This window comes from Macrobrachium nipponense, chromosome 4, assembly GCF_015104395.2.
Source record: "Macrobrachium nipponense isolate FS-2020 chromosome 4, ASM1510439v2, whole genome shotgun sequence".
Lineage (NCBI taxonomy): Eukaryota > Metazoa > Arthropoda > Malacostraca > Decapoda > Palaemonidae > Macrobrachium > Macrobrachium nipponense.
The window spans coordinates 132,022,911-132,048,152 of record NC_061100.1 but is presented as its reverse complement, the minus strand read 5'-3'; the positions used below and the strand labels follow the sequence as shown (position 1 = coordinate 132,048,152).

The following is a 25,242-nucleotide window of genomic DNA, read 5'->3' as shown; positions in this document are numbered from 1 at the left end:
GGAAGGATAGGATGAAAGAGGTATTAGAAAGGAAGGGCCCTAGTATCCAAGAAGTGCAAGCATGTGTGCTAGATAGAGTGAAATGAAGCAGCGTGTGTAAAGGGATTTAATGTACTGTTGATGAGCCTTGAGTATAGATGTACGAATCTGCTAGTTGTGGGTGTATGTCATTACAGGCAAACACACACACACACACATATATATATAGATATTTATATATATATTCTATAATATTTCAAGCTTACTGGAAATATGTCTGTGTCCGAGCAGTTGAACTATGAATGTGGCAGTGATTGTGCGTTTCTTCTTTGAAGCCACCCCACTTTAGGAAAAATGGTTAATGAATTAAATGTATATGTATATAGTTTATACATGCACATATATTCACAAATATGACGCCTCATATTGGTTGACGTCCATTTTACTATACCTCGGGAATATCTTACATCCAAGGGGAATTTGCTAATCGAAGCTCTGCCTAGTTTAAAAACAATGTACGTACAGTGACTTTTGACCACTGTGTGTGTTTTTTATCAGATGCACCGTATGTTTAATAGCCCAATGCCCTCAATTTCCGAACTTCCTCATACTTTTTTATCTGGATAAACATCGTCACTACAGTCTCGTAAGTCATAACCGTTGGGAAATAAATGAAGAAGCTTCCACCTTCCTTGGCAAGATTCGAATCAGTGTGTCTGTGTGTGTATTTTAAGGAGCCAATACATATACTAAGGTAAAAAAAAAGATATATGGTTAATTTTATATTCTTTCACTGCTCAATTGAAGATGAAGTCTGAGTTATACATTCCTGACCATTTTATCTTCTTCCATTCCCTGCACATGACTAAACGTTGAAAAACACTGATTCATCTCTTTACCCATGCAGAACTTTTCACCACTGCGCCATCATATTTCTCGCCCTTTTGATAATAATGATTCTCTTTGATCCTCGCTTATGTCAAACGAAGCCATTTCTGGTGATCTATTGTCAAGTGCTTACTACACTTCATCATTCACTCTCAGGGGTTATTTTGGATGCTATTCTTTTTTCGCAATGTATTCTAGAAGTGGTAATTTTCGTGAAGGTTATCCTGGAAGTGGTATATTTCAGGCAGTCTTGAAGGTAGTGCTTTTCATTCGGGCTACTCCTGAGATGGTACTTTTTTTCAGACCATTCCAGAGGTGGTATTTTCTTTATAATTTATCCTTAAAGTAGTACTTTGCATGCAGGATGTTTTTGAGGTGGTACTTCTCTTACAGGCTACTCTGCTAGTTTTCATGCAGGGTTTTTGAATGGGACACTTTTCATACAGGTTATTTTGGACGTGGTACGTTTCATGCAGGATAATGTGGAGGTGATACTTCCCATGGTGGCTATTCTGGAAGTGGCACTTATATAGTAATATATTTAGGAGGTGGTGCTGTTCCTTAAGGTTACATATTTGCAAGTGGTACTTTTCATACTGGAGATTCTAGAAGTGTTACTTTTCATCCTGGAGATTCTGGAAATGGTACTTTTCATTCTGGAGATTCTAGAAATGGTACTTTTCATTCTGGAGATTCTAGAAATGGTACTTTCCATGCTGGAGATTCTAAAGGTGGTGCTTTTCATGCAAGAGATTCTAGAAGTGGTACTTTTCATGCTGGAGATTCTAGAAATGGTACTTTACATGGTGGAGATTCTGAAGGTGATAATTTTCATGCTGGAGATTCTAGAAATGTTACTTTACGATTGCATAAGTTGTACTTTTTATGCAGGAGATTCTAGAAATGGTACTTTTCATGCTGGAGATTCTAAAGGTGGTACTTTTCTTGCTGAAGATTCTAAAGGGGATACATTTCATGCTGGAGATTTTAGAAGTACTTTTTTCATGCTGGAGATTCTAAAGGTGGTACTTTTCATGCTGGAGATTCTAGAAATGGCATTTTTCATGCTGGAGATTCTTAATATGGTACTTTTCATGCTGGAGATTCTAAAAGAGGTACTTTTCATGCTGGAGATTCTATAGTTGGTACTTCTCATACTGGAGATACTAGAAGTGGTACTTTTCATGCTGGAGATTCTAAAAATGATACTTTTATGCTGGAGATTCTAGAAGTGGTACTTTTCATGCTGGAGATTCTAGAAGTACTTTTTATGCTGGAGATTCTAAAAATGGTACTTTCATGCTGTAGATTCAAGAAGTGGTAATTTCATGCAGAAGATTCTAGAAATGGTATTTTTCATACTGGAGATTCTAAAGGTTATATTTTGATGTTGGAGATTCTAGAAGTGGTACTTTTCATGATGGAGATTCTAGATGCTAGAAGTGGTACTTTTCATGGTGGAGATTTTAGAAGTGGTACTTTCATGCTGGAGATTCTAAAGGTGGTACTTTCATGCTGGAGAATCTAGAAGTGGTACTTTTCATGCTGATGATTCTAGTAATGGTACTTTGCATGCTGTAAATTCTAGAAGTGGTACTTTTCATGCTGGAGATACTAGAAATGGTACTTTCATGCTGGAGAATCTAGAAGTGGTACTTTTCATGCTGGAAATTCTAGAAATGGTACTTTCATGCTGGAGAATCTAGAAGTGGTACTTTTCATGCTGTAAAGTTAAGTATATCTTCGTTTTACCAGACCACTGAGCTGATTAACAGTTCTCCTAGGGCTGGCCCGAAGAATTAGATATTTTTACGTGGCTAGGAACCATTTGGTTACCTAGCAACGGGACCTACAGCTTATTGTGGGATCCGAACCACATTACTTTGAGAAATGAATTTCTATCACCAGAAACAAATTCCTCTGATTTCGCCGTTGGCCGAGCCGAGAATCTAACTCGGACCACCAGATTGGTAGTCGAGCGCGAAGTCCACTTGTCCAACGGGAAACTCTTTCATGCTGTAAATTCTAGAAGTGGTACTTTTCATGCTGGAGATTCTAGAAATGATATTTTTTATGCTGGAGATTCTAGAAATGGTACTTTTATGGTTGAGATTCTAGAAGTGGTACTTTTTATGGTGGAAATTCTAGAAATGGTACTTTCATGGTGGACATTCTAGAAGTGGTACTTTTCATGGTGGAGATTCTAGAAATAGTACATTCATGCTAGAGATTCCAGAAATGGTACTTTTATGGTTGAGATTCTAGAAGTGGTACTTTTCATGGTGGAGATTCTAGAAATGGTACTTTTCATGCTGGAGATTCTAGAAGTGGTACTTTTCATGGTAGAGATTCTAGAAATGGTACTTTCATGCTGGAGATTCTAGAAGTGGTACTTTTCATGGTGGAAATTCAAGAAATGGTGCTTTCATGGTGGAGATTCTAGAAGTGGCACTTTTCATGCTGGAGATTCTGGAAATGGTACTTTCATGCTGGAGATTCTAGAAATGGTACTTTCATGGTGGAGATTCTAGAAGTGGTACTTTTCATGCTGGAGATTCTAGAAATGGTACTTTCCTGCTGGAGATTCTATAAATGGTACTTTCATGCTGGAGATTCTAGAAATGGGACTTTCATGGTGGAGATTCTAGAAGTGGTGGAGATGGTACTTTCTGGTGGAGATTCTAGAATGGTACACGTCCATGGTGGAGATCGAGATTGTACTCTGAGATTCTAGAAAGGTGTACTCATGTTGGAATTCTAGAAATGGTACTTTAGTAGAGAAAATCTTTAGATTGTACTCATGCTGGCGGAGATTCTAGAATGTACTCATGTTGGAGATTATCAGTAGATGAAATACTTTCATGGTGGAGATTCTAGAAATGGTATTTCATGCTGGATTCTAGAATGGTACTTTATGTGGAGATTCTAGAAATGGTATTTATGGTGAGTCTAGAAGTGGATTACTTTTATTCATGCTGGGGGATTTCTAGAAACATGGTACTTTCTATGCTGGAGATTCTAGAAATGGGACTTTCATGGTGGAAGGATTCTAGAAGTTGGTACTTTTCATGCTGGAGATTCTAGAAATGGTACTTTCATGCTGGAGATTCTAAAAAGAAATGGTACTTTCATGCTGGAGATTCTAGAAATGATACTTTCATGGTGGAGATTCTAGAAATGGTACTTTCATGGCGGAGATTCTAGAAGTGGTACTTTTCATGCTGGAGATTCTAGAAATAGTACTTTCATGGTGGAGATTCTAGAAGTGGTACTTTTCATGCTGGAGATCCTAGAAATGATACTTTCAAATGGTTGGATTCTTTAGAAAATGTGTACTTTTCATGGCTTGGAGATTCTAAAATGTACTTTCAGCTATAGTCATCGCTGGAGATTCTAGAAGTGGTACTTTCATGCTGGAGATTCTAGAAAGTATTTCATGGTGGAGATTCTAGAAGTGGTACTTTTCATGGTGGAGATTCTAGAAATGGTACTTTCATGCTGGAGATTCTAGAAATGGTACTTTCATGCTTGAGATTCTAGAAATGGTACTTTCATGCTGGAGATTCTAGAAGTGGCACTTTCATGCAGAAGATTGTAGAAATAATACTCTCATACTGAAGATTCTTGAATTGGTATTTTTCATACTGGAGATTCTAAAGGTGATATTTTCATGCAGGAGATTCTAAAGGTGATATTTTCATGCAGGAGATTCTAGAAGTGGTACTTTTCATGATGGAGATTCTACATTCTAGAAATGGTCCTTTCATGCTGGAGATTCTAAAGGTGGTACTTTTCATGCAGGAGATTCTAGAAATGGTATTTTTCCTGCTGGAGATTCTAGAAATGGCACGTTTCTTGCTGGAGATTCTATAAGTGTTTTTTTTTATGCTGGAGATTCTCGAAGTGGTACTTTTCATGTTGTAGATTCTAGAAAGGGTATGTTTCATGCTGGAAATTCTGTAAGTGGTACTTTAATGCTTGGGATTCTAAAGGTAGCATTTTTCATGATGGAGATTCGAGAAGTGGTACTTTTCATGTTGTAGATTCTAGAAAGGGTATGTTTCATGCTGGAAATTCTGTAAGTGGTACTTTAATGCTTGGGATTCTAAAGGTAGCATTTTTCATGATGGAGATTCGAGAAGTGGTACTTTTCATGTAGATTCTAGAAAGGGTAGTTTCAGCTGGAAATTCGTAGTGGTACTTTAAATGGCTTGGGATTCTGTAGCTTTTCTGTGGAGATTCTTTGAGAAGTGCTTTTCATGTTGAGATTAGAAAGGGTATGTTTCATGCTGGAAATTCTGTAGTGGTACTTTATGCTTGGGATCAAAGGTAGCATTTTTCTGATGGAATTCGAGAAGTGGGACTTTTCATGTTGTTGTTAGAAAATTCTAGAAAGGGTAATGTTCAAAAATGCTTTTTGGATCTGTAAGTTGGACTAATGCTTGGGATTCTAAAGGTACAAATTGTTTCAATGGATTTTTGGAGATTCGAGAAGTGGTACTTTTCATGCTGGAGATTCTAGCAATGGTATTTTTCATGCTAGAGCTTCTAGAAGTGGTACTTTTCATGCTGGAGATTCTAAAGGTGGTACTTTTCATGCTGGAGATTCTAAAGGTGGTACTTTTCATGTTGTAGATTCTAGAAAGGGTATGTTTCATGCTGGAAATTCTGTAAGTGGTACTTTAATGCTTGGGATTCTAAAGGTAGCATTTTTCATGATAGAGATTCGAGAAGTGGTACTTTTCATCCTGGAGATTCTAGAAGTGGTACTTTTCATGCTGGAGATTCTAGAAGTATTACTTTTCATCCTGGAGATTCTAGAAGTATTACTTTTCATCCTGGAGATTCTAGAAGTATTACTTTTCATCCTGGAGATTCGAAAGTTGGTACTTTTCATTCTCGAGATTCTAGAAATGGTACTTTTCTTGCTGGAGATTCTAAAGGTGGTACTTACCATGTTGGTATTCTAGAAGTGGTACTTTTCATTTGGAGATTCTAGAAGTAGTACTTTTCATGCTGGAGATTCTAGAAGTTGTACTTTTTATGCTGGAGATTCTAGAAATGGTATGTACTTTTCTTTCAAGTTATTAAGAGATTGTGGTATATTTTTAAGGTTTTGGAGGTAACTCTAAATATTACTGTGAAATTTATGAATTCTGTGCTCAAAGACAACTATGCCTCTTTAGAGAAAGTAGAGACAGGGCTGAATGATTGATTGGGTACTAAACTTGATCTTTAACTTTAAAATCTTTGCTTTCTTTCGTAACTCCCCCCGTCCCCCGAGTCTTTTCTTAAAAGCCAGGAAAGGAAGGAAGACGGAAACGCTCCCCACATTCATGGTCTTACATCGAAGATAAGCTGTTATTGTTTTTATTTGCTCTATATTTTTTTCTTGCCAAGCCAAATTAGTCTGTATCTCTATGAGGCTTTATGTATGCATGTACATACATTTAAGTAAATAGTTCATAGGCACATTTTTTTGAAGTCACATATATATGAGACTGAAAGACATCTGAGATATTTCATATTCGTTGACTTATAATGACAGTGGTTACCTCCTTATACTTTTTACACTACCCGATGTATGTCAAATGACAAATACAAAATTGAATTTTCACAGTTGTAAGTTGTTGCTCTGTATTTTCAGATGTGTGTTTAGCAATCTGCGGATGTAATGATACAGGTCAAGTGTACATTCAGTATAAGCCTCCAGCCACCGGATGGTTTAAGCTCATGTCCGGACGCCCTTGTTTTCGTCGCGAGTTATCTATGAAGATAAACAACGCTGTATTCGAATACACCCTTTGTTACACGAGACATTGGATGCTTTACGAGAGATCCTCACGGGACAACTCCACAGTAAGAATTGATCTGTCACTTTATGCAATAAAACAAAGTCTTACAAACAAGAAACCTTAATACAGCAAATGTAAGCAAACACTATACGACCCTTCGAGACTAGTAAACAAGACCCCAGGGCCCAGAATGCAGTGAGAGAAAGTGCAAGTGGGAACCTACTCAAGGAATTTACGAAGATATCAAGCAAGCGCCAAACAATTTCTACCCAATAAATTTATTTCATGTCTTTGGTTTAAAGTGTATGCTACTAATGAGAGACTTGAAGCTTAGCAATGTAAATCGAGGTTCTTAAAAATTTCTTTGGATAGTGTTGTTTGGTCTAGTGTTTTAGTCATTGAAAATTAGGAAACTTTCAATTTATTAATTAAAAGTGCTGTTTATTTGCATTCGCTTGAAATGCTGAATACTTTTCCTCTTGAACAAACTTGTCTTTTCTCGCTGACGCAAGTGTATAAGGACTTAGGATCTCTCATATTTGGCACCATTTTTTCGCAGCAGTTGACTGCATACTTTCCCCGACATTCTGCCCTTATTGTCAGTTGGCCGATATAACAAGTGAAGGGGAACCAAATTCATGAATCATCCTGAGAATTCCTTTTAAAGAGAGTGCTTAATTTTTTTTGTACCTGTCTTGGGGTAATTTTGATTATAGGCTACCCTACTATTAATTTGCCATATTGTTAACCTATTTTTTAAACCAAGTTGGAGACTGAAATTTGAATTCATGGCACACTTTAACCTCCAAACATGTCCTAAAAAAGTACTTCCGTTTTTTTTATGCAATTAGACCGCATGTGATTACAGAAATTCATCAGTATCAGAATATTTTTTTCTTGGATTGAAATAGATCATGGGAGGAGGTTGATTTTGTTCCCTGATAAAGACAGTTCAAAAGAATAATGCCACTTTGGTTAGTTAAATGTTATTTCTACCCCGCTGATACCATAACTGCTCCATGATTTTATCTTAATGGTGGAAGTTATACTTTCATAAAGAATTTTTCATGGATTCAAGTTTTTTCTCTTTTCCCACAGACAACAATTCAGAAATTTAGCAGAAAAGGAAATAAGCTCAAGATCATCTGCCCACGTGAGTACTTTTGACATTTTAATACAATAAACAAACAGATACATCTATGATTGGGCCTTGTGGCTCGTGTACAGCACTTGTTGGCAGTTGATAGGTCAGTGGATCACTCCCGCCCTCCTACCTGCCCATCCAGCTGTAAATGGGTAACATTATCTGTTGGGATAAAGGAAAAGGGTGTTTATCTTTCTGGCATTTCTCCCCCTCCTTCTCCTCGGAGAAAAGTGGTGTATTGTAGCCTTTTCTCCTAACAAGGAGTAGCTCCCTAAAAAATAGAAAGCAGTCACTTCCACATTAATTATAAACTGCTGAATTGTGTATCAACCGCAGTGCAGAAACCTTTCCCAACACTAGCCAATGTATACACCTACACACATGGCTCACCAACAGTATGGCTCACCCCTCTACATACATTGCACCATTCAACTCATATCTTTGTATATATTCTCATGTTTTGGATGTGACTGCATTACTTAAATCTAGGCCTTCCCAACACTTCCAAACTGCATACACTTTACACTAGCCCAGTCCCCTCAATTCCTTCCACATGACCAAACCTTGCCAAAAAACTGATGGTACGTCCTTTCGCATACCCTAATCCTTTTACCACTCCCTCGTATCTCATTTCTCACTCTTAGTTCTTACTATTACCACACTTGCTACATAGATCATTCATCTGTAGTACAGTTTTCACCTACTTCCTCATATTTGCATTCAGCATCTGCACTTCACTCAAACATAGAGGAGGGTTGGTTTAATGGTCCCTTCATGCACTCAAACCTTGGCTTTCTGCCGATCTTTTGTTCACATTCTGTTGCCTTTGCAGCTTCATTTACTCTAAGACTTACTTTCTTAGCTTACCATTACCCAAAATCTTTACTCCCAGATACTTCTAGAGCTTCATATATCACATTGATATTGCTGGCCCCGTTAAGATTTTTTGTTGTGTTATATTCTGTTACTTTAAATAGGTTCTGTAAAAAGGTGGTGATATCAAATATGAAACATGTAACAATAATGTACTCACAAAATGAATGAAGGCATTGCTTCAATAGTCATGTATCCTAATTAAATGTATCAGGAAAAAGCTAGCAACACTACAAATCTAATATTGTGACTGTTCATATCTCTAATGTAAATGATCTCAAATCTGATTTTAAAATTAACTGGATTCATAAATGGTGGTAGTTCTTAAATGAAGGTTGTATTATTTAATTCTGTAACAGAGTACTAAAATACTTCCAGCTACAAAATAATTTCCTCCTTTGATGATGGCAGTAATTACAGGAACAGTGTAATTATAATGAAAAAGTTTGAATTGTTCTCCGTGCTTTGTGATGACTTATTTATGGGAAATATTTTTTCAAATAATATGCATAATATGCCTCATTTTTTCAATTCTAAGTTAATGTCAATTGTTAGATTTCAGAAAACTACACATTTTAGGAGGGGCGAAATTTACAGGTTACAGCCTTTTCTTTTCTTGCTGTAATTCTAGAAACACCTTCTTTGAGGTTTAGTCATTTCTTTATGTGATGTCATAACAATCGACTGTGTTAATGTTCATTTAGTAAAAGAAAATAAGGGTAATCTGTAGGTATCAAGGCTCTTGTTAATGATGTTCCTGTGAGTTCTGTCAGTTACCTGGCTCAGATCATTAATTCATTAAGTATTTCATTTTGAGGGATCCTTGTCAAGTTTACCTCCACTCTTAAGTTTTTGTTATCGTTTCCTTATTTGTTGTAGATGAGAAGTATGAGGCATTTGGTATGAATTTTCTACTGTTCATTGAAGCATGTGTCGCTAGCCAATGTACAGCACCCTTGAATAACTGTAGATATAGTTTCAATTGTTAAGACTTTTTATTTCTAGGTGAGCAACATAGGATTTTGAGCCATTTGGCTCCTTGGTATTTTTCAACTTAACTACTGTATTTGTCTTTTAGAATAAAACCTCAAGATGTATTTCTGAGGGACTGCTAAGAAAATACTAATTGAGTACTCTGAATATTATTCTTTTCATTAACAGCAACCGACTGTAGGCGTTCAACAGTTATAGTTAGCGGACCTGAGTACCTCTCAGGTACATACTATCCAGTGCATGATGGCAAGGTATTGACAGAAGAAATCAACATCACACAATGGGGAATGATTGGTCCTACAACAACATTCATCAATATGACAGCAAAAAGGACACCAATATCACCTTCACCAGTAATGACACTGTCAGAGCTTTCTACATGTCTGCAAAATCGTAGGGCCATTTCCGGAGTGAAAGATGATGTTTTCAACAGAACAAAATCAGTCGTTTATGTCCGAAAAGACAGCAATTTCAATTTGACAAAAACACCAGAAGGAGACTTTTGGTGGATAAGTAAGTATATAATGCAGTATTGCAGTATTTGATCTGCTCATTCTATTTAATGTCAGTGTAAGAAGAACTTCAGTGTGCTCACACACATTTTATACATGGTACATGCGTACGTATAATACGTGTGTATGTGTGTGTGTGTGTGTGTGTGTAAAACATTATACTTTGACTACTCTAAAATATTCTGATTTATATTTCTTTTCCAGTTTATGTTGTTGAAAAACAATTACTGGATGAATACCACAAGAGCAAATGCATTAACGTGTACACAGGTATGTTATTAGGCCAGGCATTTGCGTTTGATTTTGTCATACGATTGGATTGGAGTGGGCAAGGTTTGGAATATTTGAATGCGAGTTTGATTTTTTTCAGGTCTGTTGTGATCAATAGAATTGTTCAAAGATGTATGAATAAGCAATTAACACTCCAACAAGACCATCCCCTTAGGGGATAAGGGCCATCAGTGCACCTCACAGGGGGCACTGTAGGCATTGCTAAATATTTTTTGCAGCATCCGTTTGGCCCTTAGTTGCACCCACATTTTAGCATTTTACTTTATCTCTATTTCTGCTTCCTTTTTTCTGTCTTACTATTCAACTTCTTTCCCAGTTATATCTTATCTTTATCTCTAACTCCCTCTTTTGACTGTCTTCAGCACTGACTGGCCAGAAATGTCCCAGTGCTTAGCTTGACGGTGTAGCTTATATTAAATCAAATGAAAATCAAACAGCAACACTGCTAAATCAAATGAAATCAAACTAGCAACACTGCCAGACAGGTATTTCACAAATTTGTCTTGCTCAGAACTGAAAGTGTAGGTACATATGAGTGGTATACTTAAGAAAGCCTTAAGGACTGAAAATTTTATATATCAAAAAAAGCTCACTCAAGTACAGTCTGAAATGTCAGCCTTGTGTAAAGAATTTTGGACCGAATTATTTAGGATGCGTAAATCTTAAAAAAAAAATATATTCAGACAGGTACAGAGAGATTACTGTTTATCAACCATTAACTGGGAAGCTTTAAGAAAATACAAGAGACATTCTTTCCAGCTTTCCAGTAACATTAACATTGTGCAAACTTCATTTCGAAAGGAAATGAGAAAAGTTAAGGCATGGAAAAAATCAGGCAGCGGAACTGGAGATCTGGTACTCTGCAAACATGAAACTCATTGCTCTTCAATGTCCAATATCATTAGGATGACAAAGACAGTTCGATTTTATTGTTAATATTCACACAGTGAATAGACTTATATGTCATGGTAAACAGCAAAATTTAACATATAATGAAATGAACCAATTTTAATCATAATTTGATAAAATACTTAAAGAACTTGAAGGTGCACTATATATAAACTTCTTTTTAATAGTAATACAAGGACAGTCAGCCAATGCCATCCCCCCCAAAAAAAAATAGAATAAAAACCCCATTAACTTCAGTCAGTTACATTCTTTCAGTGTAGATATGAAGGTGATCATAAATGACATCTTTAAACCTGAAAGAAGTTCCTGTATTGTTTAAAATTGGTTTGGTGAAGCTGACCTGTTTTTCAGATCCTTTACCACTACATTTCCATATTGAAAAGTAGGTCATGTGTTGGGTGTCTGATTAAGATTCTTATAAAAATCATCTATTCACTCACATCATTAATGTGAAAGCTGTCCTGGTTTCTCTGGACATCCTATGAAAAAAAAAAAAACACAGCTAAACACAGCAAGTATTCCAACTGCAACTTCTACTGTTTCAAGCTCAGCAAAGACCTGGATTAAAAGTGGTTCTTTTCGTTATTGACTTCTCTTTGACTGAATGGTATCATGAAATTTTCTTTCAGGGAAAATGCTTCATCACCAATGAAGACAAATGGCAATAGCTTATTTGATAAAGTGGGGAAAGGTACGTATCTTGGGGAAGATGCAAGGTTCTGTTTCTCTCCAAATTTACTTTTCTTTATTATTCCCCTGTCCAATGTTCTCGTGTTTGTTCCTTTTGCATTAACAATTTCCATAAGACCCGCACTTAATACCCTTATAATTGTAGTAATATGAACCTGAATTACTCTGAGGGATGATAACTGCATGTTTACCGTCAACTGAACCAAAAGCAATTTTGGAACTGCCCTGTTCTTAAAATCATGTTTTCACATAAGTGACGTGACTTACCAAACAATTACAGCTGTAAGCTTTCTTACCTGGCTGTCGAAAATTCAAATTTCCTGCCGCCGACGGCGCTGTTATCGTTCATGTAGGTGATACAGGTCCTGTCCACTTTCGGGGATACCTGGTACTGCTGAGCTAATTACCGTCAATTCATTTTCTGCCGCTCACGGGGTAACACCTGTGGATTTTTTGTTTGAAGTCAACTATCGTTGCATTTTGGATTTAGTTCGTTTGGTGATGTACAGTTTCTTGGTTGTTTTTTGCCTATTAGCTGTTTGGTTAGATTCCAGTCATCTAGGAATTAGCGTATTATGTTGGACTCTAGTTCGTCATATGTTAGGTTACTAGAATGCCTAAGTTGTGTTACGATCCGCACATGAGGTGTGTTAAATGTAGGGGGCAGCTTTGCAGTAGGGACTTAACATGTACCGAATGTCAAGAGTTAGATGAGCAAGGGTGGAAGATTTTTTCAGCTCATTTAGATAAAAGGGAGGAGGATAGAAAGAGGAAGGCAGCCAGTAGAGCAGGTAATAAGCCTAGTATTGAATCAACTCCTTTGCCTTTAGAGACAAAGAAGTCTGTTTTTTCTTCACCTCTTTTATCGAATATCTCTCAGATTGATAGCCCTCCTACTTCTTTACCTATGACTCCTGTCCAGGTAGCCCTAGCTTCCTATCCTAACACCATTGCTGTATTAGAGTCTAAAATGGAAAAAAGTTTGATATTTTAGCTAAATACATCATGGATTTAGGTTTGTCCTTCTGCTCTTTCATGGAGAAAAGTGCGAGTGATAAGTACAGTGTTGTGCAACGTGTCAGTGCTGTGTCTGAGGAGGCGGCTACCTGTCCCCCCCATTTCTTCTAGAAGAAGGTCAGTGTCCCGCTCCCCCGCACCCGGGAGAAGACATACCGGAGGTCGAAGAGAGACTGGAGGGGTTTCCCCACGGGTAGTCAACGACTCAGTCGACCATGTCGACTCGTGGTTGTCGACTAAACGCCACTGGAAAGGTGTTGAAGTGAATGATGCACAGTTGTCGTCTGACTCGGATGTGCCGTTGCCAGATAAAAGGCGCCAAGTTTGGAGTAGATCAGTGTCATGCCCGTTGAAAAGACGTGCTGTTTTTGCAGATGGTACGCCTCCGCTTATGGAGAAGTCGAGAGAACAGTGGAGTCCCCAGCCATTGTGCAGTTTTGCGCCTGCTCTAGATTTTCATGAGCCTTACCAGTCATCAGAGAACGTTTCGCCGTCTGGAGAAAGGAGATTGCGCGCTGAGAAACACGCATTTTCTCGCTATTGGCTCCCCTCACGTTCTATTGAAAGGAGTTTCGACTCGCTTGCCTCTCATGGCTCATAGCTCTTTGCTTACTATCCGTTCGTCTTTAAAGAAGAGCCGTTCATCTTGAACTTCGACTTCGACTAAGGAAGTAGAGAGGACTTGTACGCGAGGAGATGATGTTCAGTTGGGCCCCCTCAAGCAACAGCTTCAGGAATTATTGGGTTTTCTGAAGAAAGTGACAACCCCTCTAGTAGAGGAAGATGGGGCTTTGTCAGTTCTTTCAGAGAACAAATATGCAGAGGGGTAAAAATCTTCGTCCGCTTATTCCAGTCTGTTGAGGTACCTTCTGGTAACATACTCGGATTGTTTCGAGCTAGCGTCTCCTTCGTCCCCTCCGTCGATGTTTGTAAAGGACAGAAAAGTGCCGTCGACAGGATTGCCGAAGCTGGTCCTGTCTCAGTTGGCAAAGAGAGCGTCTTTTTCGGCTGCGAAGATCAGATTCTCTTTGCCTGATTTCGATCACCTGATACGCAATGTATTTTAGGTGGTAGAGGTTTTTAGTTTTCTTGAATGGACCATTGCTGCTCTGGCCAGGAAGACTGAAGAGTGTCAGTCCCTGGAAGAAGAGTTCTCGTGGGACTGGCTTAATGCTTTGTCCTGCACGGACAAAGGGGTGAGAGATTGTTTTGGGGGAGCTGGCCGTACTCTTCATGATGGGAATCTTCAAGAAGAGAGAGCTGTGGTGTTCTTTCACTTCCAAGGGAGTTACGGCGAACCAGAAATCGGCTTTGATGTTCTCGCCTTTGTGCAAATCCTACCTATTCCCAGAGCAGACAATTCTACAAGTATTGTCAGATTTAGAGAAAAAGTCGATGAACGATTTATTGACACAGTCAACTAGACCCCCTAGGGATCCCCCTGTCACAGGAGCTAAGGTTTCTCCTTTGCAGAAGCACCCCTTTCGAGGTGGCAAGACCAGGTGGCAGAATAGACCAAGAACCAATTTACGCCCCCCCGGTCAGGTCCACCAGAAAGCCTCCCTTCAAGCCATCAGACAAGTGATCGGGAGGTCCTTCTCGCACCTGCAGGAGCGAGACTACGGCGTTTATTTTGGGAGGAATGGAGTTAGAGAGGAGCAGAACAGTGGGTAGTTCAGGTTCTGAGAGAAGGCTATACGATCCCATTTGCCCAAGTCCCACCGCTGTCCTATGTACCCATCTGCTTGACAGCATACTCAAAGGGCGGGGAGAGGTTTGACGTTAGCCAAAGAAGTAGAAGCACTCGGAAACAGGGAACTCATCGAAGAAATAACAGACAAGAACTCCCCTGGTTTTTACAACGGACTCTTCATAGTCCCCAAAGCATCAAGGGGCTGGAGGCCTATATTAAACATGAGTGCATTGAATGATTTTATTCAAAAGACGAAGTTTCGGGTGAAAACCAGTCAGTCGGTGATGTCAGCCCTTCAACTGAACAACTGGATGGTGTCTCTCGACATGAAGGACACATACTTTCATGTCCCCATGCATCAGAAATCCAAGAAGTTTCTGAGGTTTGTCTTCAAAAGGAGGGTGTTCCAGTTCACAGCCCTCTGCTTCGGACTATCTACAGCTCCCCAAGTATTTACTCGAATTCTTGCTCCTCTAGGAATTTGGCTGCACCTTTTAAGAATAAATGCAGCTTTTTACTTAGAAAACTGGCTTCTGAGGTCGAAATCCAGTCATCAGTGCGTGAAGGATTTGCAAATGACATTGAACCTGACTCAACAATTGGGAATTCAGATAAACATCGAGAAGTCACAATTATCTCCGACACAGAGGATTCCTTATTTAGGGATGATTCTAGACAGTCTAGCTTTTCGGGCTTTTCTCTCCCCGAAGAGGATAGAATCATGTCTCTCAACAGTCCAAGAGTTCCCAGTACGTCCATCGTACTCGGCATGGGATTGGATGAGCCTCCTCGGGACCCTTGCGTCAGTGGAAGGTTTTGTAAACTTAGGTCGCCTCCACATGAGACCGCTCCAGTTCTTCTTAAGGGCAAACTGGAACTGGAAGACTCAACTGGACTCACTGGTCTTTCCTGTGACAAAAGAGATAAAAATAGATATTTGATGGTGGTTGTTGCAGGAGAGACTCCAAGAAGGATTTTCTCTCATAAAGTAAAACCCCGACCTAGAATTTTACTCAGATGCGTTGGTCAAAGGATGGGGATCTTTAATAGGGAACAAGAGAACAGCAGGTCTTTGGACAGAACAGAAGGACCTACACATAAATGTCAAAGAGTTGAAAGCGATTCTTTTGGGACTGCAAGGTTTTGCGCCTCTAGTCGCGGGAAGAAAGGTGGCGATCATCTTGGACAACACCCCGGCACTTTCGTACATCAGGAAACAGGGAGGGACTCATTCCTTTTCCCTCTACAAAGTAGCAGAAATTCTCCTCCTCTGGGCGAACAAACACGGAATTTCGCTCTTCCCGAGGTTCATACAGGGAAAGATGAACGTCTTAGCAGATGAACTAAGTCGCTCGAAACAGGTCCTGTCCACGGAATGGGCACTAAATGAGAAAGTATGTTAAGATCTGTGGAAGTTGTGGGGAAAGCCATCGATAGATCTTTTTGCCTCATCAAGAAACTATCGTCTTCTGATTTTCTGTTTCCTGGTTCCGGACCTGTAAGCATGGAGAACAGATGCTATGCTCCTGAATTGGACAGGCCTCAACATTCCTTTTGGAATGTTGAGAGAAGTCATAAACAAGATTCAGTTGCACTAGAATGTGACGATGACTCTAGTTGCTCCATTTTGGCCCAGGAAAGAATGGTTCCTGGACTTACTAGAGGTTCTAGTGGACTTCCCCAGGCTCTTTCCACAAAGTCCATGTCTGCTCAAACAACCCCACTTTGACCGGTATCTGCGCTGACCCTGATATAGAGGAGTTATGGAGTTCCATTTGACAACGTCAGTGTGTGTGTGTGTGTGTGAGAGAGAGAGAGAGAGAGAGAGAGGGGGGGGGGGGGTGTAATTGGTGGTTGGATGGTTAATGACTGAATTGGCTGTTGGTGGGTTCTGGGTTGTCTGCTGGTGCTGTTGATGTTTAGAGTTCTGTGTTTTGAGTTAGTCTTTAGTCAGTCTTTGGTGAGAGCTGGTGATAAAGAAAGGGAAAGGCCAAGTGGATGAGAGGACGAGTGACGAAGGTGATTTGGTTGTGATAGGTAAGGGAAAGAAGGGGAAGACACAGGATAAGGATAAACCTGAAGACAAGAATAAGAAGGAGGCTGAGGAAAAGAAGAAGACTAAGGGAAAGAAGGTTAGTAAGGGTGATGGACAGGACGAGACTAGGACTGAATACTTTGGGGAAAGGGCTGAGAGTGGTTTAGATAGTGGTGAGTGGCAACAGGTTGGTAGAAAGAAGGGTAAGAAGAGCGTAATCAGGAGTATGGACGTGAGTATGGAAGTTGACTCACTGTATTCGGAAGAGGGAAAGAGGAGGTCAGAATGGAAGTAACAAAAGTGAGAGTGAAAGTGAGCAGGAAGTACGAAAGGCTGTGTATATGAGAGAGGTACCCCGATGTGCACAATACGAGGAATATGGTAGTAGGGACATAGGGGACTTTTTAAAGGAATATGAGAAGTATTGTGAGGCAAAGTATGGGGATAACAAGAGATTCTGGGCAAGAGAGTTAGGTAGCTTTTTGACTGGATTTTTGTTGAGTATGTATGGGGTTAATGATGAGTGTAGGGAATGTGCCGTATGAGTGTGAAAGCCAGAATTGTAGAACGGGCAAAGAGGAGAAACAGTAGTGTTAGATGTAGGAGAAAGCAAGATTTTGAAGAGGCATGAGTGAATGTTGGTGAGTTGTTGTCAGTATATGTCTGTAGGTTAGAAACATTAGCCAGGAAAAAGTTTGGGGAGGAATGGATAAATGAGTGTAAGGAGTTAGTGCAAAAGTTGTTGGCGACTGGATCAGAGAGTGTATATGAGTTTATAAATCTGAAACGTAAGGAGAAAATGCGATGGACAAATGAAAGATTGACGTGGAACGACATTTTGGAAATAGTAGAAGATTACGAGTTAGATAGGTGTATGAAAGAGAGTAGGAGTGTCAGTGTTAGGACTAAAGTAGCTGAGGTTGTACCAGAGTTTAAAAGCTATAGGGAAGCAGTTTTGGAAGGGCTGAGGCAAATGGTAGAGCGAGTGGTAGATAGGAGCATTAGGGCAAGTAACGTGAGTGTAGTTAGCCCTAAAAGAGATAGGAGTGCAAGTGTTGGAAGAGTAGGGTCAGTTGTGAGCGAGAGCAGCAGTGTTATAGATGTGGTAAGCCAGGGCATAGGAAGAATGAATGTTAGTGGGCGTTAGGAGCATGCTTCAGGTGTGAGCAAACGGGGCATTTAATGAGCGAGTGTAAGAAAGATAGGGATATTAAATATTATAGTTGTGGACAGGCAGGGCACATAGCTAGTGGATGTAAGGGTACCCATATGAACATAGTTTGCGGCAACTGCGGGGAAAACGGGCATTATGCTAGGGTGTGTAAAAAACAGTGTGCGAAATGTGATGACTGTGGAATGGAAGGTCATGTGGCAATTGTGTGGAGGCGTAAGAGGATGAGTCAGACTGGAAATTCAGGAAACTAAGTGAAAAGGGGATTCAGTTGGGTGGGTCCTGTATTATGCGACAGTATGTTCGGGAGAATGCGATGAGTGAGTGGTTGAAGGTGAATAAATGTGAGCCGAGTGTCAGTGAGCAAATGGGTCTGGAAGATCGGCAGTTGGTGTTGGTTGAGTATGGAAGAAAGCGGAAGAAGGTAAGGAAAGGGAATGAAAATAACAAATGTGAACTGCATGATAGAGGGGTTAGTGTTAGGGTAAAAATGGTGGATAAGGCATGTAATACGGATGACTTGAGGGGAGGAATAATACATATAGCGTGTGTGGGTTTGAATTGTCAGGGTTTAGTGAAGTTTCACCAGGAAGGGAATCAGGTGGTAAGGATGTAGTTGGCAGTATGAATGAGCCTCTTCGGGAGTTTGGCAGGAGTGTAAATGAGGTAAGTGATTTGGTGGCAGAGTTACGAGAGATACGTATTCGGACAAGAGTTAGAAGAGGTAGATGAGAGAGTGAATGGGATTTGGGAGGATGGTAGTGAGGGAGGTGGTAATGGTAGTCTGACTGGAAGTGGTCTGGGAGTAGTTGATGGCGGTGTAACTGAGAGTGTGTATGAGGGCCCTCAAACAAGATCCAGGGGGCCTGCGTCCAAGCATCCGTGGGTGTTACGGAAGGTTATTTAGTGTGGGTGTTGTGAGTGTAAGGTGACGTTGTCAAATGTAATGGGAGAGGAAATATGGAGGAGTTATGGAGTTCCATTTGACAATGTCTGTGTGTGTGTGTGTGAGAGAGAGAGAGAGTGTAATTGGTGGTTGGATGGTTAACAACTGAATTGGCTGTTGGTGGGTTCTGGGTTGTCTGCTGGTGCTGTTGGAGTTTAGAGTTCTGTGTTTTGAATTAGTCTTTAGTCAGTTTTTGGTGAGAGCTGGTGATAGTAGTGTCGGCAGCAGGCTTGAAGGGATTGAAAGTCAGTTGAGTTGTGTTATTGATTTGTTGTTTGTTTTGTTTAGTTTGATATTGTTGCTTAAGAGTTGTTGTGCCTGTATTGTTAGATTTTTTGTGCTATTAGTTTTTGTTGAGTTGTATGTGAGGTGGTGATTGTGTTCCTTGGTTGTTTGTTGTGTTCCTTGGTTGTTGTTGTGGTCCTTGGTTGTTGTGTTATTGAGTTGTTGGGTTGTGATCCTTGGCTGTTGTGTTGTTGGGTTGTGGGTTGTGGTTCTTGGTTGTTGTTGTTGGTGTCTCAGCAACCTTGACCAGCGGACAGCACAGCATAGCCAGGAGTATCTGGAGTGGGTGAGTATGTGTGTTGTTGTTTTTTTTTTTTTCTATGATGGTATAAGTCAATTGTCTTGCATGAATTCTGTAGTGTAAAGAGAAAAGTGTGGCTGAGTGTGAGTTTGGCAGCTGGAGTGATTAGGTTAATGTGGGGGGGGATTTGCCCAGCAGTTTGTAAGCTTGTGATCCCGCCACACTGACAGGATTCAGACTGTCAGGAACTTGTCAGAGCAAAAGGTTTTTTGCAAAGAGTGACAGAAGCTATTGCGAGATGTAGTAGAAGCTCTTCTGCAAAGCTCTACCAATCGAAGTGGACAATCTTTAGGTGATGATGTAGACAAAATCACATCTCTTCTTCTAAAAACCTATAGCTGAAATTGCAGATTTCCTTTTATACCTGAAGGACTCTAGAAAGCTTTCAACATCCACGATTAAAGGTTATAGAAAGCTTTCGACATCCACGATTAAAGGTTATAGATCAATGCTGTCGTCAGTTTTTAAACACAGAGGCCTCGACGTCTCGAAAGACCTGAACATCAGTGACCTGGTCAAGTCGTTCAGTCTTTTAAATCAGCTAAGTCAGGCTTGGTCGACTGGAACTTGGATGTGGTGCTGAACTGGCTCGCCAGTCCCCAGTTTGAGCCACTTAATGCGTCTTCCTTAAGGAATCTTACGAAGAAGATGCTTTTTCTTGTCGCTTTAGCCACAGCAGGCAGGATAAGCGAAGTGCAAGCGATGAGGAAACAAGTAGGTATCACCACTAAATAAAGCAGTGTGCTCTTATATAAAGGAAGGAGTTCCTTGCAAAGAACGAGGACCCTTCGAACCCCTGGCCTCTATCTTTTGTTATCAGGAACTTGACAGACATAGTAGGATCGGAAGATGAGGAGTGGTCTTTATGTCCTGTCAGAGCAATTAAGCACTACATGCGTAGGACAGAAAAGTTGAGAGGAAACTCAGATCGTTTCTGGTGTTTGGTGAGAGATCCCTCATTTCCTCTTTCCAAGAATGTTATTTCATTCTTCTTGAGGAGTCTGATTTCAGAAGCTCACACTCAAGTACAAGATCAGACTCGTCAGGTACTGAAGGTAAAAGCGCATGAGATTCGTGCAGTTGCAACTTCATTGGTTTTTAGACATAACATGTCAATATCCTCCATTCAACAATTTACGTTTTGGAGGTCGAAATCGGTGTTTGTGTCATATTATCTGAAAAATGTAGAGACCGTTTTTGAAAATTGTTCCAGATTAGGACCGTTGTCGGTGGCGGGCATGGTGTTGGGAAAGGAAGCATAGGGGGACCTGTTTTCCCTCTACTATCTCCTCACCTTGGTTTTTAAGGTTGTCGAGTTGTTGGGAAGCCTGGGGTTCACTGTTATGGTTAGGGTATGGTAACGGTTTTTAGTGTAGGTGATACTTCTGTGGTTTATCTGGTCTTAGCCCAGGGCAAGGGCAAATTTTTTTATTTTGTTAACCATCGATGAACCTCCATGGTTATACAATCCCACCATTGGTAGGGACGACCCTGGCCACTACTGCCACGTCTCCTACAAATGATGAGAGCGCCAACCAGAGGCAATATTCACCTGCAGCTGCTCTCTCACTAGGTAAGGCATGGCAAACATTATTTATAATGTGAGCACATTATTGCTGTCTTTTCATAAGCTGTCCATATACCCGCCATCCGGGTAATGTGGATTTAGATATGTAATTGTTTGGCAAGTCACTTATGTGAAAATGATATTTTTATTATAAAATAAGGTTTCACATATACTTACCAAACAATTACATAATCAGAGCCCTCCCTCCTCCCCACAGATGGATGTTGCGGCTCAACAAATTGACGGTAGTTAGCTCAGCAGTACCGGGTATTCCCAAAGTGGGCGGGACCTGTATCACCTACATGAACGATAACAGCGCCGTCGGCGCCAGGAAATTTAAATTTTCGACTGCCAGGTAAGAAAGCTTACAGGTATGTAATTGTTTGGTAAGTATATGTGAAACCGTATTTTATAATAAAAATATCATATTATATTCTGCCACTCGGACAGCCTCACAATCTGGGAACTAGGAAAAATAATGAAGACAATAATATGCTATTAGACACAAGAGTAAAGACATATTGCTACCAGCTGCTTTTATTACAGCTCAGCAAAGGCAGTGACTTGGTTTAATACCGTGTAAATTTAATAGGATTATTTTTTTAATCAGTTGAATATGTCACATAAATTGTCTCCTGTAGATGAAACTGACATTCTTAAAGGTATCTTCTGAACAATGATACAGCATAATAATATTCTTTGGTTAAAGATGTTATTGAAAAAGTGGCCCGAATCCAAGAATCTTAAGTTTGTCAACTGGGATTGCCTCAGCCAAGCCCTAAGGGCTCTGCCTCTAACTTAAATGTAAGTTAGTGGTAAATTTTTTGGAGCCTTCTTCCACTCAAATCGCATTGTACAACAAGATTAAATGTTAGTGTCTGGCCTTAGTCATATAATTGTCTTATGAATGGCACAGCCTTTCTCAATTTACACAGACAAATTTTATTTTTACTTCAACTTGTCGCAAACTGATCCAAGTTACATTTATTCAAGATTTCTCTTATGTAGAGATGACAAAGAGAGACATACATGACATGAGCACACTGAAAATATGTTGTCAACTCTTTCTGTAGTACACATTCCATCCAGAGGTGAGCAAATGCCACTGCCAACTTTGAGAGAGGGAAGAAATTCTATGAGAATTATTGAGAATGGTTTTGAGACTTCTTCTTATGAGAGGAAGGAGTAGAAGAGGACAAGGAGGGAAGGGGATATATCCCATTTCTCAACTGACATTTCCCCCTCAGTCTCCAATCTTTTATGTACAACTGCATTTTATGTCATGTCTCTCATAGTACAGTTACCTTCTTGCCCTCAGAACCTTCAATAACTGGTAAATTATGGTGCCTCTTTGCCCACATAGTATTTAGGTTGGATGCCACATATGAGGACCTACCCAGTTTCTGATAGCTGAGTATTCCCTACCCTAACCTGCCCATGCCCAATAAGCCCTTGACATACTGATCACTCCACTGGAGAATGTTGATGAGACCACAGGGAAATTATCAGAACTTGACTCAAATTGAAAACCCAATCTCAACTTGGTGAGGGAGATGTGGTTCTGTCGCCTTGCAACTAACATCGTTGCTACTGTACCCATGCTGAGGACACAATTATGGCAGACCTCCCAAAGGCCAATGAGTTGCTGTAGATCTCTAAGACTTTGTAACACACTACCCATACCATCTATGAAACCAGAGATGCCCATAACTAGGACCAAGAGAACAAAATTCAGGCCAGTACTGTGGAGACGTACTACCCCCGACTCACTTGTCATCGGCATATACCATCCCAGTTTTGATAAAGCAGCCAAGAACTGTGCCCCTGAATGCAGATGGAAAAAATATGAGTAGGGCTGCTACCCAAAGAAGATATGTTGTCTGCCATGACCCCAATAAATGCATGCTTCATCAGATTCCACATCACTGATTGCCCCTCCAGGCTGAGGTTCCTGGTGGACATAGACATCTTTAGATCAACACTATTCATATTAGAAGAGGACCACTGTCAACCACCAGACACCAAGCTGTGCCCAGTGGCAGTCCAATGCATCATATGGATGTCAAACCCTCACTGTTTACCTGATAGGAACAAGTACTGGTGAGACTTCAATGTCTATGAAATTCAAATGCCCCTATTCAGCTTCCCAAAAAATTATTATCACTGGATCTTTGTGGAGAACTGGACGGAGAATTTCACTGTAGTTCTATCCTATGCCCTACCCATAACACTGAGAATCAAATTCATGTTTAATACTGTAGGTTAATCCTATTTGTAAAATATTGTAGGAGGTAAAATGCATTTCAGAAATTATTTCCATCAGAAATTTCAGTTATTGTGTAATAAATGATTCATATCACTTAATAAATTAAATTGGTGATGAATCTGTATTTAATGTATACCCGAAGGCCAATGGTTTTTTCACTATTACCGTAAGAATATTTCATGTTAATCCCTGCTCTTTCTTTTAAGAAAATTGAAGGTACTATTGCCCTTAGAGTGGTAGCACAGTTTTATTAATTGTAGACATAGTATAACTTATTCTGACAATGCAGGCAAATCACCTTCGTAAGCTATTTGATGATTGCATATCTATTTTTTTAAAGGTTTTTCCATATTCAGGTTAAGGAAAGGATTTCAGACAAAGTTCTTGTAATGTCAGCAGCTCTTTTAGGAATATATTCATCCTTCAAGATAGTTTTCATGTGTACCTCTATGATTTGTAATTTATGAATTTGATATTTCATTTTTAATGTCCTCACTAGGGTAGGAGACAATACAGTACATGTACATATTTTTATGATGAAATCTTTTTGCACTGTTTTGATTATGCCTTCACCCTTTAAGAAGAGCAAATTTTTCTTGCATTACATGAAATTTTAAGAAATTTTGTCAGAATTTAGTGGGGCTTGATAATTGTTAATAGCTTACCAAATATGCTTTTACAAATTTACAAATACCGTTAATGATTGCATACTGTAACTAATGGTCCTTCTTTTTTCATGGTTTTACAGCTTCAGAGGACTTGGTATATGCCATCAGCAACCAAGGAGCTGCTTGTGTGTATGATCTGCCTGGTGAAACTTGGTTGGAAATCTCAGACAGTGAATATAAAACTCATACTATGAATGTTCTGTATAGTGAGCATAATATGTTCAATGGATAACATCAGCAACATGGCCATGCTTTTTAATTGGAACATTGTAAGTTTCATATTTTATCTTTATTGAAAATATATTTTTCCATTCGGCTGTTTTTATATTGGGCAAATTAATATAATATACACATCGTGTAACTTGTGCCTAGTTTCAGTGGCCTTGTGTTTGTGTCTAGTTTCAGTGGCCTTTCTAATAGTCATAATCAATTAGAAGATCAGTCTTTAATTGACCGCTGTTTTTAAATTAAAGCTCCATAAGGAAATAGAAGGGTTACCATCATCTCCAGAGTCCTTTCAGTACTTAATTGGCCTTGTTGTTATGTAAAAGTGAAGAAGGAATAGGTGTAGCATAAAAGGCTCAGTGACTGAATAGTAGACCAACAAAGAAACAGTTTAGTGGAGAAGAAACTGAGAAGCCAGAGTGAGTGGAATTTTCTGAATGAATAAAGTTTTATCAACTCCAAATAAAACCCTTGATTCTTAAAGAAGTATGAAGGTTATAGTACTTGTTTGTGCGTATGTGTTTCAGATGCATATTTACATATACATGTTGATTGATTCAAAAAAATAAAAGTATCATGTTGTGATGCTGCCAATAGTGTACCTTGCATGGCACATCATGTGGTGCCAAAGGTCCTCTGCAGTGCCCTTTGATCCAGCAGAATTACGTACACTGTATTTTACTCATTACTCTCACTTTGATACCTTTACTCTTCCAGCCTTGTATATAACCAGAAAAATTTCACCCTCTAGTTCAGATTCCCCCCCCCCCCCCCCCCCCTCACCCATTCCACTTGTTGTTTGGTCCATCTTTATAAGAGCAAAAAGTCTGTCTTATTGATAAACAATGTGATTCCCGTTTTTTTTTTTTTTATTGAAATGTTGTATTAAAGATCAAACCTGGATCAGTAATGGTTGTAGACTTGTTTACAAGGAGGAATAGGAAATTTGTAATTGAAAAAGGAATATGTCTGTTTTGACAGGGAATCATTACTA

General features: G+C 39.6%; 1 protein-coding gene across 11 annotated transcripts in view; it reads left to right on the top strand.

Annotated features, from left to right (window-relative positions):
• LOC135211180 (uncharacterized) overlaps positions 1 to 24,388 on the top strand; it is a 72,385-nt gene extending 47,997 nt beyond the window's left edge. For 9 of the 11 annotated variants that reach the window (XM_064244386.1, XM_064244390.1, XM_064244388.1 and 6 more), the window contains 5 exons: positions 6,515 to 6,726; positions 7,761 to 7,815; positions 9,841 to 10,185; positions 10,389 to 10,454; positions 24,104 to 24,388. In XM_064244386.1, the coding sequence (XP_064100456.1) occupies positions 6,515 to 6,726; positions 7,761 to 7,815; positions 9,841 to 10,185; positions 10,389 to 10,454; positions 24,104 to 24,255 (830 nt within the window). In that variant the 3' untranslated portion in view covers positions 24,256 to 24,388. Of the gene's footprint in view, positions 1 to 6,514; positions 6,727 to 7,760; positions 7,816 to 9,840; positions 10,186 to 10,388; positions 10,455 to 12,013; positions 12,076 to 24,103 lie in introns of all 11 variants that reach the window. The other 2 variants (XM_064244393.1, XM_064244392.1) reach the window with 2 other exon arrangements.
• The last annotated feature ends 854 nt before the right edge of the window (positions 24,389 to 25,242 follow it).